The sequence below is a fragment of the Salmo trutta genome, chromosome 10, assembly GCF_901001165.1.
Source record: "Salmo trutta chromosome 10, fSalTru1.1, whole genome shotgun sequence".
NCBI lineage: Eukaryota > Metazoa > Chordata > Actinopteri > Salmoniformes > Salmonidae > Salmo > Salmo trutta.
In genome coordinates, this window is record NC_042966.1 from 36571599 (window position 1) to 36586942 (window position 15344).

At 44.5% G+C, this 15344-nt stretch overlaps 1 protein-coding gene across 1 annotated transcript in view; it reads left to right on the forward strand.

The window, feature by feature from the left end:
* Positions 1-328: 328 nt before the first annotated feature.
* LOC115200888 (ankyrin repeat and fibronectin type-III domain-containing protein 1) overlaps positions 329-15344 on the forward strand; it is a gene marked incomplete at its 5' end in the record, with an annotated part of 65134 nt that continues 50118 nt past the window's right edge. Inside the window, 2 exon segments of the mRNA XM_029764004.1 lie at positions 329-419; positions 6953-7138. Of these exon segments, the coding sequence (XP_029619864.1) occupies positions 329-419; positions 6953-7138 (277 nt within the window).

Consider the following 15344-nt stretch of genomic DNA (forward strand, 5'->3'; position numbering starts at 1 on the left):
TGTGTGTGTGTATGTGTGTATGCGTGTGCGTGCGTGTGTGTGTGTGTGCTCGCGTGCGTGTGCGCACCTGTGTGTGTGTGTGTGTGTGTGTGTTCGTGCGTGCGTGCGTGTTTGTATGTGTGTATGTGTGTGTGGGCATGCATGCGTGCGTGTGTGTGTGTTTGTGTGTGTATGTGTGTATGTGTGTATGCGTGTGTGTGTGTGTGTGTGTGTGCGTACGCGTGTGCGTGTATGTGTGTATGTGTGTATGCGTGTGTGTGTGTGTGTGCGTGCGCGCGCGCGCGTGCATGTGTGTGTGTGTGTGTGTGTGTGTGTGTGTGTGTTCCAGGGGAAGCTGTACTATGTCCAAGTGTCAGCCTACAACATGAAGGGTTGGGGTCCACCTCAGTCAACTCTTCCCCCCTCTGCTTCCCCCTCCAGTGAGTCCATTACTTTATCAGGTTTAAATCTAAACGTTCTTCAATCTACCTTCATACCAAACTGTAGAATGTGTCTGGGCACTGCTGTAAAAACCCCAGATGAACTCAGATGTGTTTTTTTATAGAACATTATAAGACAATTATCATGTTGACAAAGCCTGCTATGACAGTTTTCATCACAAAGCCTGCTATGACAGTTTTCATCACAAAGCCTGCTATGACAGTGTTGTGTCTTTGGGCATCATTAAACCTGATGACATGTTTATCAAATAACTCTCTGTAATTATTATTACGCGATTAAACTGATTAATCGTGTAACTGTAATTAACTAGAAGGTCGGGGCACCAAGGAAAATATTCAGATTACAAAGTTATAATTTTCCAAATATAACTCTTCAGATATGTGATCTATGAGTCTTCTGACTTAATGACTTATTATTTTTACCTCGCGTCAGTCTCATTCAAAACGTTGTAAATTGTTGTTTATCTGCACGAACCCAGTCTTCACTAAGTCATCCATACATCAATTGTCTTAAAATTATTTATTTACTAAACTAAGTAATTCACAGAAAGCATACAAAACAGTAGGTATCGTTACAAAGCAATGGTAGAGGAATGAGCCCTAGTGGGCTAAACCGGCATGGCGGCTTGTTAAACAAACAAGGGGGTTGGGGGCAGCGGAGAAGACACTACAGAGTTGATAAATATTAACAATTGATATGCTAATCCTTTGCACATGAACGCTCACTCATTCGGGAACAATTGCAATCAATATATATATTTACGCTCAGTGTGTCGTCGGGATCCTTGTTGGAGAGTTTGGTTCCGTTGGAGAGTTTCGTACTCTCTCTCTCTCTTGGTTAGAATGGATCTTTCAAAGCGACATTCATTAATGTCGTTATAGAATAGATGTTTTGTCGGTCTTCGCGTTCAATGATACCGAATTCCTAGCTGCAGACTAGTAATTAGTATCAAAGACTTGTTCTTATTCTGTCGATATTGATAGTCTAATAGTTTAACCACGTGGTATGGTTAAAGTTCAGTAGAGGGATGCATGGTCAAACCTTCAACCAACTCGTAATGGAGTGGAGGCCTGGTCTAAAGAAAGAAACCCTGGGTGGGGGTTTATATACTGAACGTAGAAAAGTCTGTCACATGACGCCAGGTCCTGTCTGTGTCCCTGGGGGCGTGCCGATGACTTAGTTAAGACTTTGAACAGAAATACAATTCTCTCACATTACATCAGTACATAGCATCTCAACATATTCCAAATAGCTTTATCCTTATTCATTCAGTTGATACAACCATTTAGATGTAAGTCCCATAGCTGAGGCTATTATATAAACATTATTATGGTAATATGGCTGTATTGTCTATCATGAGTTTCACAACATTGTACCAAACGGACCAGTTCGTAGCTGGATTCTTCACCAATCTTTTATACCTTCTCCAGAACATCAATGTCGTTCGGTTCTCCAATCCTGTGAGGTGGAAGAATCCTTTGTTCTCGCCATGAAAACACTCTGTCTCTTTATACTGTGGCCATGAGGCAGGACATTCTCCTTCGGAATTTCTGACCGCACTCACTTAGCCTGGGGTTGGAGACAGAAGGAGGGGGATGGTACATAGAAAACCCAAAGAGGCCAATGTCATGACAACAGTTTTCATCACAAAGCCTGCTATGACAGTTTTCATCACAAAGCCTGCTATGACAGTTTTCATCACAAAGCCTGCTATGACAGTTTTCATCACAAAGCCTGCTATGACAGTTTTCATCACAAAGCCTGCTATGACTGTTTTCATCACAAAGCCTGCAATGACAGTTTTCATCACAAAGCCTGCTATGATAGTTTTCATCACAAAGCCTGCTATGACAGGTTTCATCACAAAGCCTGCTATGACAGTTTTCATCACAAAGCCTGCTATGACAGTTTTCATCACAAAGCCTGCTATGACAGTTTTCATCACAAAGCCTGCTATGACAGTTTTCATCACAAAGCCTGCTATGACAGTTTTCATTAACTCCGTCATTCAGTCGGATTGAAACCCATACATGTTTTACTCCCTGTGTTCTACCTTGAGAATTAGTGATGGGGAAAAATCAATACAGTAGAGTTTCGCGATATTATATTGATTCTATGACTCCAAGTATCGATTCTCTAGTGATTGTTACGAATAAATTATATTATAACTTTTATTTTAAAATTATATTATAATTATTTATAACTTTTGCTAGGTAGTTAACGTTAGCTAGCGCTAGTCGGATGTGCCTGCGCCAAATCTCCGGTAGTTAACGTTAGCTAGCGCTAGTCGGATGTGCCTGCGCCAAATCTCCGGTAGTTAACGTTAGCTAGCGCTAGTCGGATGTGCCTGCGCCAAATCTCCGGTAGTTAACGTTAGCTAGCGCTAGTCGGCTGTACTTGCGCCAAATCTCCGGTATTTCCCCTTCTCTAGCTTGTTCTCCATCTTTTTTTAAATGGTGAGCCAACAGTTTTGTAACATTTTTATTTCCATGACTGATCAAAATTTGTTTTCTCATGGCTCTCTCTTGTCCCTCTGCAGCAGACATGGTGAGCAATATGTTTGGAGTATCGAATTGCAATAAAATCACATTTAGTCTTAGCACCTAAGTATCTTGATTTTTTATTTTAACCTTTATTTAACTAGGCAAGTCTGTTAAGAGCAAATCTTCTTATTTCAATGACGACCTAGGAACAGCGGGTTAACTGCCTTGTTCAGGGGCAGAACGACAGATTTTTGCCTTGTCAGCTCAGGGATTTGATCTTGCAACCTTCTGGTTACTAGTTCAACACTCTAACCACTAGGCTACCTGCCGCCCCTCCACTCTGACCACTAGGCTACCTGCCGCCCCTCCCCTCTAACCACTAGGCTACCTGCCGCCCCTCCACTCTAACCACTAGGCTACCTGCCGCCCCTCCACTCTAACCACTAGGCTACCTGCCGCCCCTCCACTCTAACCACTAGGCTACTTGCCGCCCCTCCACTCTAACCACTAGGCTACCTGCCGCCCCTCCACTCTAACCACTAGGCTACCTGCCGCCCCGCCACTCTAACCACTAGGCTACCTGCCGCCCCTCCACTCTAACCACTAGGCTACCTGCCGCCCCTCCACTCTAACCACTAGGCTACCTGCCGCCCCTCCACTCTAACCACTAGGCTACCTGCCGCCCCTCCTCTCTAACCACTAGGCTACCTGCCGCCCCTCCTCTCTAACCACTAGGCTACCTGCCGCCCCTCCACTCTAACCACTAGGCTACCTGCCGCCCCTCCACTCTAACCACTAGGCTACCTGCCGCCCCTCCACTCTAACCACTAGGCTTCCTGCCACCCCCCCACTCTAACCACTAGGCTACCTGCCGCCCCCCCACTCTAACCACTAGGCTACCTGCCGCCCCTCCACTCTAACCACTAGGCTACCTACAACCTCTACACTCTAACCACTAGGCTACCTGCCGCCCCTCCACTCTAACCACTAGGCTACCTGCCGCCCCTCCACTCTAACCACTAGGCTACCTGCCGCCCCTCCACTCTAACCACTAGGCTACCTGCCGCCCCTCCACTCTAACCACTAGGCTACCTGCCGCCCCTCCACTCTAACCACTAGGCTACCTACAACCTCTACACTCTAACCACTAGGCTACCTACAACCTCTACACTCTAACCACTAGGCTACCTGCCGCCCCTCCACTCTAACCACTAGGCTACCTGCCGCCCCTCCACTCTAACCACTAGGCTACCTGCCGCCCCTCCACTCTAACCACTAGGCTACCTGCCGCCCCTCCACTCTAACCACTAGGCTACCTGCCGCCCCCCCACTCTAACCACTAGGCTACCTGCCGCCCCTCCACGCTAACCACTAGGCTACCTGCCGCCCCCCCACTCTAACCACTAGGCTACCTGCCGTCCCTCCACGCTAACCACTAGGCTACCTGCCGCCCCTCCACGCTAACCACTAGGCTACCTGCCGCCCCCCCACTCTAACCACTAGGCTTCCTGCTGCCCAAGTATCATGATAATATCGTATCGTGAGGTCTCTGGAAATTCGCAGTCCTAATGAGAATGTTGGTATTGTCCCAAATGCCACCCTAATCCCTATATAGCGCACTACGTTTGACCAGAGCCCTATAGGTGCCATTTGGAAACAGACATAGTTTTTATCAGCCTGCTCCAGATAAACAGCCTGAAAACGTACAATTCAATGTCACATTTCTTACTTCACAGCATTACGAGTTGTTAACCACAGCAAAACAATTTAAGCTTTCAACGAATAACATCGGTTTTAACCCACAGTCAGGACTCAATCACGACTCTCCCTCTAACCATGAACTTAGATCAGCCTTGGAGAGGGTGTCTCAGATTGGCCTGAATAAAACAAGAAATGTAATAGAAAAAGTTGAACAAATAACACAGAGAGAGAGATGGAGAGAGGGCGAAAGGGTAACGAATAAATACTTTGATGTTTAAGAACATGAGGAGAGCAAGGCAATTCAACTGCTGAGATGAGAAATCAATTTATTTAATTATATTTAATATGTCTTCTTCAAACCCAAGGACACTTTATATAATTTGAATCACAAATGGAGTCACACTGAGGTGACTGGTCTGTTTGCAGGGCCAACCCTAGCATTTTGGGTGCCCTAAGCGATAGTTGGTTGGGGGCCCCCCCACCTCGCGTGCAAAACATTTTAGTGTCTTGACGGCAGAGAGAGAAAATCTAGTTTTAAACCAAATGTCATGCAATTCAACACAGTTTGACATGATTAGGGAGAGTATATTACTGGTAACTTTCAAAGTTTACCAGCAAACTACCAGAATTTTGGTCACTTTCAAGTTTTTGGCAGAATTTATCACAAGACATCTAGTGGCCATTATGGGTACTTCAGATAATCACAGGTGTCTGTAATTATCTCTGGCCCTCTGTGTGGCCTTATCACATTTTAATATTAAACATTTATTGACAAAGCTATAAAAACACATTTTCTAAGGGTTTCAGCATAATATCCAATATATTTTTTACACACTTATGTATTTTACTATATTGATATGTATTTTACTATATACATGTGTATTTGTCATCAATGTTTTGGCGACAAACTGGTGGCAGTTGTGAAAAAAGTCAATAGTTGGAAGATTTGCATATTTAATTGAAAATAATGCCATTGTTGATTAAATGCCTTTTCTCATTAATTAGGCTATTTTATTTTTAACCATATGGTCTATTTACTAGAAACTTATGGGAAATATGGATACATATATAACAAATGAATACTATTTATGAATACTTTTAAAAAAGTTATTCAAGTGTAAATTCCCCAAATTACAATAGATTGCCATAGATAACATGTTAAATACCAAAATTACTGAATCTTGTGGTAACTTTGGTAAACTTCCAGTAGCTTTGTAACCCTAGCCATGACTTATGCCATGTTTATAAGATATCTGTGTGAGAGTGAATAACAAAATCAATCGGGGCCCCCTAGAGACAGGGCCTCTGGGTACGTATTCGGTCATGAATACATAAGGAATAAACGCCGATGTTCCGCCTCGTCCAGCTCCGTCGTCCAAATTCTCCAAGGTAATGTACCGAACGGAGGCATTTTACATGCTTATACCACAGTTCCCAAAGATTTATATTTTCATTTAAATAAGCCAATTCATACTTTTTCATATTTTGGTTGCTTGACGCGACCCAGTCGTTCGTTCTCTATGTTCCGTTGCCATGCTCGCTGGCAACATTCTCATGCCTTGCTCGCTAGCTAACCAGCTAGCTACTGCTAACACAGTCACAAACTCTGCAGCCAGAATAACAGCAAAGTAGCTGTTTTCTATTGACATTCATTTGGATACATCCATAACAATGTGCTGATGATGCCCGATTTTGCCTGTCATAGCTAGAAAAGTTTGCCTTCTCGTCAGGACACTTGTCAACACTGACTGTTCATTACATGGAGATCACATTGCATATCAAACACCAGGCTAGAAGCTAGCTAAATAGTTTGTTGCTCGCAAACCTGCCAATATGACAACGCAATTCAAAAATATCAGTTTCTGAAAAAAGCTGGTCAAACTAGAAACGTGAGAGGATTTGACAGCTTTAGCGGCAGAGGGGTCAGGAGATAATCATGTCCATCAATCACCACGGTAGGTCATCAGATGCACCAAAAAAATATGTCTCTACAAAAACAAATCAATGCTAGCTAGCTACGTTTTTTTCTCGTTGGACCTGTGCGGGGCTCTTAGCCGCTACTTCTGTCGCTTAGTGGATAGGGCCAGGCCCTGTCTGTTTGGAGGTGTGTACAGTTCACGTTTAGTGCTGAGAGAATAACCCATAACCCTTAATGAACTACTACTGTGGTTTGGAGATTCTGAGCTGATTGAGATGACAGGGGTTAAAGTTGATGTTTGTACTGTATGTGTTTACTGGTGAGAAGTTGACCACTGATTTACTGTCTCTCTTTCAATCTTCAATCTCTACATTTCACCCCCTTCACCCTAACCCCCCCCTCCCACTAGACTGGAGGGAGAGTGATGGTCTGGAGCCCCTCCCACTAGACTGTAGGGAGAGTGATGGTCTGGAGCCCCTCCCACTAGACTGTAGGGAGAGTGATGGTCTGGAGCCCAGGAGAAGAGAGCACATAGGGCATATGGAACACCTGCTGCACCAGGTCCGCGCTACTCACACACACTACAGCTGCGGAGGTGAGCACACACACGTAAAACACCTCTCTCTTCTCCATCGGTGTGTGTGTGTGTGTGTGTGTGTGTGTGTGTGTGTGTGTGTGGGTGTGTGTGTGTGTGTGTGTGTGTGTGTGTGTGTGGGTGTGGGTGTGGGTGTGTGTGTGTGTGTGGGTGTGGGTGTGGGTGTGTGTGTGTGCGTGTGCGTGTGCGTGTGTGTGTGTGTGTGTGTGTGTGTGGGTGTGGGTGTGGGTGTGGGTGTGTGTGTGGGTGTGTGTGTGTGCGTGTGTGTGTGTGTGTGTGTGTGTGTGTGTGTGTCTTGCTCTAAACCCACACTTCTTCCAGTAAATTGACTTTGTATTAAAGTGAATAAATGAAGCATGCTAAAAGTGTATTTACTCCAGTACTCTAAGCCTAGAGAGGCATGAATGGCCTCTCACAGTATCCTAAACACCCACACACACACACACTCACACACTCACACACACACACACACACTCACGCACACACACACACACACACACACCCACACCCACACCCACACACACCCACACACACACCCACACCCACACCCACCCACACACCCACCCACACAAACACACAGTAGTCCTCTCGTCAGTGCTCCCCTTTACACACCAGGGGACTGCGTGTACATAAATAATGTTTAATGCGGTTTATCCATTCTGGATTAAACACATTTATGTGTTTTAGCATGTCAACCGTATAGCCTTGCTTTGGAAATCATCACGCTGGCATAGAAAAACACATAGGAAAATAGAGGGGGGATGAGAGAGAAACATGGTAAGAGGTACTGTAGCCCACCGTGAGTGGTGGCCAGCTCTGGAGGTAGAAGTTGTTCATAAGAGCAGGTCCAGGATCAGGTTAGGTGATTTGCCAAACCCTGATCTCAACCATTAGGATGGATAATAGCTGGTTTCACATCAGTCTGTCTGTCAGTCACACATGTCTGATAGGTACAGCACACTGGGGGTAGAGTGGTGTGAGCGTGTGTGTCTGTGTGTGTGAATTGGTCGTACGATGGGGCCTGTGTCTGGCTCAGTGCTCGACCTCAATCTTCCTGGCGGCGTGGGGGATATGGAGAAGGAGGGAGGGAGGGATAGAGGGCAGCAGTGCAGGCAGGGTGCTGACAGTGGCTCAGCATGAACAAACAGCAACTCCATGGGAGGGAGCGTGTGTGTTGGTGGGGGGGTGGGGGGGGTGGGGAGTGGGAGGGGGGGAGACCCACCGTCACTCAACCACTTAAGAGTCAACAGCTATGATGTCAGCGGGTTTGCTGCCAGCCACACACACAGTCAGGAGTAGTAGAAAAGGTCTAGTAGAGAGACGGTGTGTGAATGTTTGTCAAAGTGGGTTTTGGACAGTCTCTTGAAAAACAGAGAGCAACCTCCTAGAAGGACTGAAAAAAATGTGTTAAATACGCCTGTATTTATTTGGAGTTGTTTGAATTTATGGTCAGAGTGTTCAGTTAATTACTCACTTTAGTAGTGTGTGTGTGTGTGTGTGTGTGTGTGTGTGTGTGTGTGTGTCTGCACACCCTCACTCTCTGGGGTGTGTGTTGACATAGTTTATTTTTGGCATGTCAGTGTAAAGAAATAGAGGTATAATTCCACCACTATAATGGATCAGAGGTTGGTATAATACCACCACTATAATGGATCAGAGGTTGGTATAATACCACCACTATAATGAATCAGAGGTTGGTATAATACCACCACTATAATGGATCAGAGGTTGGTATAATACCACCACTATAATGAATCAGAGGTATAATACCACCACTATAATGAATCAGAGGTTGGTATAATACCACAACTATAATGAATCAGAGGTATAATACCACCACTATAATGAATCAGAGGTTTAATACCACCACTATAATGAATCAGAGGTATAATACCACCACTATAATGAATCAGAGGTTGGTATAATACCACCACTATAATGAATCAGAGGTTGGTATAATACAACCACTATAATGAATCAGAGGTATAATACCACCACTATAATGAATCAGAGGTTGGTATAATACCACCACTATAATGAATCAGAGGTTTAATACCACCACTATAATGAATCAGAGGTATAATACCACCACTATAATGAATCAGAGGTTGGTATAATACCACCACTATAATGAATCAGAGGTTGGTATAATACCACCACTATAATGAATCACAGGTATAATACCACCACTATAATGAATCAGAGGTATAATACCACCACTATAATGAATCAGAGGTTGGTATAATACCACCACTATAATGAATCAGAGGTTGGTATAATGCCACCACTATAATGAATCAGAGGTATTAAACCACCACTATAATGAATCAGAGGTATAATACCACCACTATAATGAATCAGAGGTTGGTATAATACCACCACTATAATGAATCAGAGGTATTATACCACCACTATAATGAATCAGAGGTATAATACCACCACTATAATGAATCAGAGGTTGGTATAATACCACCACTATAATGAAACAGAGGTATAATACCACCACTATAATGAATCAGAGGTATAATACCACCACTATAATGAATCAGAGGTATAATACCACCACTATAATGAATCAGAGGTTGGTATAATACCACCACTATAATGAATCAGAGGTATAATACCACCACTATAATGAATAAGAGGTATAATACCACCACTATAATGAATCAGAGGTTGGTATAATACCACCACTATAATGAATCAGAGGTTGGTGTAATACCACCACTATAATGAATCAGAGGTTGGTATAATACCACCACTATAATGAATCAGAGGTTGGTATAATACCACCACTATAATGAATCAGAGGTTGGTATAATACCACCACTATAATGAATCAGAGGTTGGTATAATACCACCACTATAATGAATCAGAGGTTGGTATAATACCACCCCTATAATGAATCAGAGGTATAATACCACCAATATAATGAATCAGAGGTTGGTATAATACCACCACTATAATGAATCAGAGGTTGGTATAATACCACCACTGTAATGAATCAGAGGTTGGTATAATACCACCACTATAATGAATCAGAGGTATTAAACCACCACTATAATGAATCAGAGGTTTAATACCACCACTATAATGAATCAGAGGTATAATACCACCACTATAATGAATCAGAGGTTGGTATAATACCACCACTATAATGAATCATTTGCATGAACATTTACATTTACGTCATTTAGCAGACGCTCTTACCCAGAGCGACTTACAAATTGGTGCATTCACCTTCTGATATCCAGTGGAACAACCACTTTACAATAGTACATCCATATCTTTTTTTTGGGGGGGGGGGGGGTTAGAAGGATTACTATATCCTATCCCAGGTATTCCTTAAAGAGGTGGGGTTTCAGGTGTCTCCGGAAGGTGGTGATTGACTCCGCTGTCCTGGCGTCGTGAGGGAGCTTGTTCCACCATTGGGGTGCCAGAGCAGCGAACAGTTTTGACTGGGCTGAGCGGGAACTGTGCTTCCGCAGAGGTAGGGGGCCAGCAGGCCAGAGGTGGATGAACGCAGTGCCCTTGTTTGGGTGTAGGGCCTGATCAGAGCCTGAAGGTACGGAGGTGCCGTTCCCCTCACAGCTCCGTAGGCAAGCACCATGGTCTTGTAGCAGATGCGAGCTTCAACTGGAAGCCAGTGGAGTGTGCGGAGGAGTGGGGTGACGTGAGAGAACTTGGGAAGGTTGAACACCAGACGGGCTGCAGAGTTCTGGATGAGTTGTAGGGGTTTAATGGCACAGGCAGGGAGCCCCGCCAACAGCGAGTTGCAGTAATCCAGACGGGAGATGACAAGTGCCTGGATTAGGACCTGCGCCGCTTCCTGTGTAAGGCAGGGTCGTACTCTGCGAATGTTGTATAGCATAAACCTACAGGATCGGGTCACCGCCTTGATGTTAGCGGAGAACGACAGTGTGTTGTCCAGGGTCACGCCGAGGCTCTTAGCACTCTGGGAGGAGGACACAATGGAGTTGTCCACCGTGATGGCGAGATCATGGAAAGGGCAGTCCTTCCCCGGGAGGAAGAGCAGCTCCGTCCTGCCAAGGTTCAACTTGAGGTGGTGATCCGTCATCCACACTGATATGTCTGCCAGACATGCAGAGATGCGATTCACCACCTGGTTATCAGAAGTGGGAAAGGAGAAGATTAATTGTGTGTCGTCTGCGTAGCAATGATAGGAGAGACCATGTGAGGATATGACAGAGCCAAGTGACTTGGTGTATAGTGAGAATAAGAGAGGGCCTAGAACTGAGCCCTGGGGGACACCAGTGGTGAGAGCACGTGGTGCGGAGACGGATTCTTGCCACGCCACCTGGTAGGAGCGACCTGTCAGGTAGGACGCAATCCAAGAGTGAGATGCGCCGGAGATACCCAACTCGGAGAGGGTGGAGAGGAGGATCTGATTGTTCACAGTATCAAAGGCAGCAGATAGGTCTAGAAGGATGAGAGCAGAGAAGAGAGAGTTAGCTTTAGCAGTGCGGAGAGCCTCCGTGACACAGAGAAGAGCAGTCTCAGTTGAATGACCAGCCTTGAAACCTGACTGATTTGGATCGAGAAGGTCATTCTGAGAGAGATAGCAGGAGAGCTGGCCAAGGACGGCACGTTCAAGAGTTTTGGAGAGAAAAAGGTATAATGCCACCACTATAGAGGCCTGGGACCAAATAGGTTATCTTCATTTCTGATGTGTATATGTGGAGCTGAGAGGACCTACACTGCCAGTACAGCACAGAGAGAGGGGTGTGTGGGAAACACTACACACACACACACACACACACACACACACACACACACACACACACACACACACACACACACACACACACACACACACACACACACTCTGTCTGTCTGTCTGTCTGTCTGTCTTTCTGTCTGTCTGTGTCTCTCTCTCTCTCGCTCTCTCTGTTTGTGCCAGCAGTAGTAGTTGGATCAGATGGAACCTCACCTCATTAATCACTACAAATCATGTTTTTTTTTCTCTTTCTGTCTCTCTCTCTCTCCCCCCACATCTCTCTCTCTCCTTTCTCTGTTTATTCTCGGTGACATGCGGGCTGCACAGTAGCCAAGCAGCCCTTGTCATATTATCCACTTGTCAAAAGCAGTTAACCTTGTGGAAACAGAAATGCATGTAGACTTTGAGCCTAGCAAGTCACCAGCACCTTCGCCTGTTAGGAAAATAACACACTTTTTAAAACTCTAACACTGCTGGATGCTATAAGCATTTTGGAGAATATTTTTTTGAAACTACTAAACTAGTTAACTATATTTTGAACAGCTAAACTTTATAGCTGAAGTCGGTAGATGAGAGACTAATAGCGAATGCCTGCAGGGCAGAATTAGGCCGATACCCACTAATTATCAAAATCCAGAAAAGAGCCGTTCAATTCTACAACCACCTAAAAGAAAGAGATTCCCAAACCTTCCATAACAAAGCCATCACCTACAGAAAGAGGAGAAGAGTCCCTTAAGCAAGCTGGTCCTGGGGCTCTGTTCACAAATACAAACAGACCCCACAGAGCCCCAGGAAGGCAACACAATTAGACCCAACCAAATCATGAGAAAACAAAAAGATACAGTTGAAATCGGAAGTTTACATACACCTTAGCCAAATACATTTAAACTCTGTTTTTCACAATTCCTGACATTTAATCCTAGTAAAAAATCCCTGTTTTAGGTCAGTTAGGATCACCACTTTATTTTAAGAATGTGAAATGTCAGAATAATAGTAGAGAGAATGATTTATTTCAGCTTTAATTTATTTTATCACATTCCCACTGGGTCAGAAGTTTACATACACTCAATTAGTATTTGGTAGCATTGCTTTTAAATTGTTTAACTTGGGTCAAACGTTTCGGGTTGCCTTCCACAAGCGTCCCACAATAAGTTGGGTGAATGTTGGCCCATTCCTCCTGGAAGAGCTGGTGTAACTGAGTCAGGTTTGTAGGCCTCCTTGCTCGCACACGCTTTTTCAGTTCTGCCCACAAATTTTCTATAGGATTGAGGGCAGGGCTTTGTGATGGCCACTCCAATACCTTGACTTTGTTGTTCTTAAGCCATTTTGCCACAACTTTGGAAGTATGCTTGGAGTCATTGTCCATTTGGAAGACCCATTTGCGACCAAGCTTTAACTTCCTGACTGATGTCTTGAGATGTTGCTTCAATATATATCCACATACTTTTCCTCCCTTATGATGCCATCTATTTGTGAAGTGCACCAGTCCTTCCTGCAGCAAAGCACCCCCACAACATGATGCTGCCACCCCCGTGCTTCACTGTTGGGATGGTGTTCTTCAGCTTGCAAGCCTCCCCCTTTTCACTCCAAACATAACGATGGTCATTATGGCCAAAGTTCTATTTTTGTTTTATCAGACCAGAGGACATTTCTTCACAAAGGACGATCTTTGTCCCCATGTGCAGTTGCAAACCGTAGTCTGGCTTTTTTTGGGGCGGTTTTGGAGTAGTGGCTTCTTCCTTGCTGAGCGGCCTTTCAGGTTATGTCGATATAGGACTCGTTTTACTGTGGATATAGATACTTTTGTACCTCTTTCCTCAAGCATCTTCACAAGGTCCTTTGCTGTTCTTCTGGGATTGATTTGCACTTTTCGCACCAAAGTACGTTCATCTCTAGGAGACAGAACACGTCTCCTCCTGAGCGGTGTGACGGCTGTGTGGTCCCACGGTGTTTATACTTGCGTACTATTGTTTGTACAGATGAACGTGGTACCTTCAGGCATTTGGAAATTGCTCCCAAGGATGAACTAGACTTGTGGAGGTCTACAATTTGTTTTCTGAGGTCTTGGCTGATTTATTTTGAGTTTCCCATGATGTCAAGCAAAGAGGCAGTGAGTTTTAAGGTAGGTCTTGAAATTCAGCCACAGGTACACCTCCAATTGACTCAAATGATGTCAATTCACTTATCAGAAGCTTCTAAAGCCATTACATAATTTTCTGGAATTTTCCAAGCTGTTTAAAGGCACAGCCAATTTAGTGTACGTCAACTTCTGACCCACTGGAATTGTGATACAGTGAATTATAAGTGAAATAATTATTGGAAAAATTACTTGTCATGCACAAAGTAGATGTCCTAACCGACTTGCCAAAACTATAGTTTGTTAACAAGAAATTTGTGGAGTGGTTGAAAAATGAGTTTTAATGAATGTAATTACTTGACACAATGGAAAGAATGAACAAAACAACATACCAAACTAGAATGCTATTTGGCCCTAAACAGAGAGTACTCAGTGGCAGAATACCTGACCACTGTGACTGATCCAAACTTAAGGAAAGCTTTGTGTCACGCCCTGACCATAGAGAGCCTTTCTATTTGTCTATTTGATCAGGTCAGGGTGTGATTTGGGTGGGAAATCTAGTTTTCTTATTTCTTCGTTTGGCCGGGTATGGTCCCCAATCAGAGTCAGCTGTCTATCGTTGTCTCTGATTGGGGATCATACTTAGGCAGCCCTTTCCCCACCTGTGATTGTGGGATCTTGTCTATGTGTAGTTCCTGCGTGCACTACGTAGCTTCACGTTTCGTTTTTTTTGTGCTTTGTTTTCTGTGTGTTTCACTTTTCAAATAAAAGATGATGGAACCATACCACGCTGTGCTTTGGTCCGACAATTGTAATATCGATCGTGACATTTTGACAATGTACAGACTCAGTGAGCATAGTGTTGCTATTGAGAAAGGCCGTCGTAAGCAGACCTGGCTCTCAAGAGAAGACAGACTATGTGATCACTGCCCACAAAATGAGGTGGAAACTGAGATGCACTTCCTAACCTCCTGCCAAATGTATGACCATATCAGAGACACATATTTCCCTCAGATTACACAGACCCACAAAGAATTTGAAAACAAACCCAATTTTGATCAACTCCCACATCTACTTGGTGAAATACCACAGTGTGCCATCACAGCAGCAAGATGTGTGACCTGATGTCAGAAGAAAGCTACTGAGTGGGGCTCCTGAGTGGTTCAGCGGTCTAAAGCACTGCATCTCAGTGCTAGATGCGTCACTACATACCCTGGTTCAGCGGTCTAAGGCACTGCATCTCAGTGCTAGAGGCATCACTACAGACCCTGGTTCAGCGGTCTAATGCACTGCATCTCAGTGCTAGAGGCATCACTACAGACCCTGGTTCAGCGGTCTAAGGCACTGCGTCTCAGTGCAAGAGGCATCACTACAGACCCTGGTTGAATTC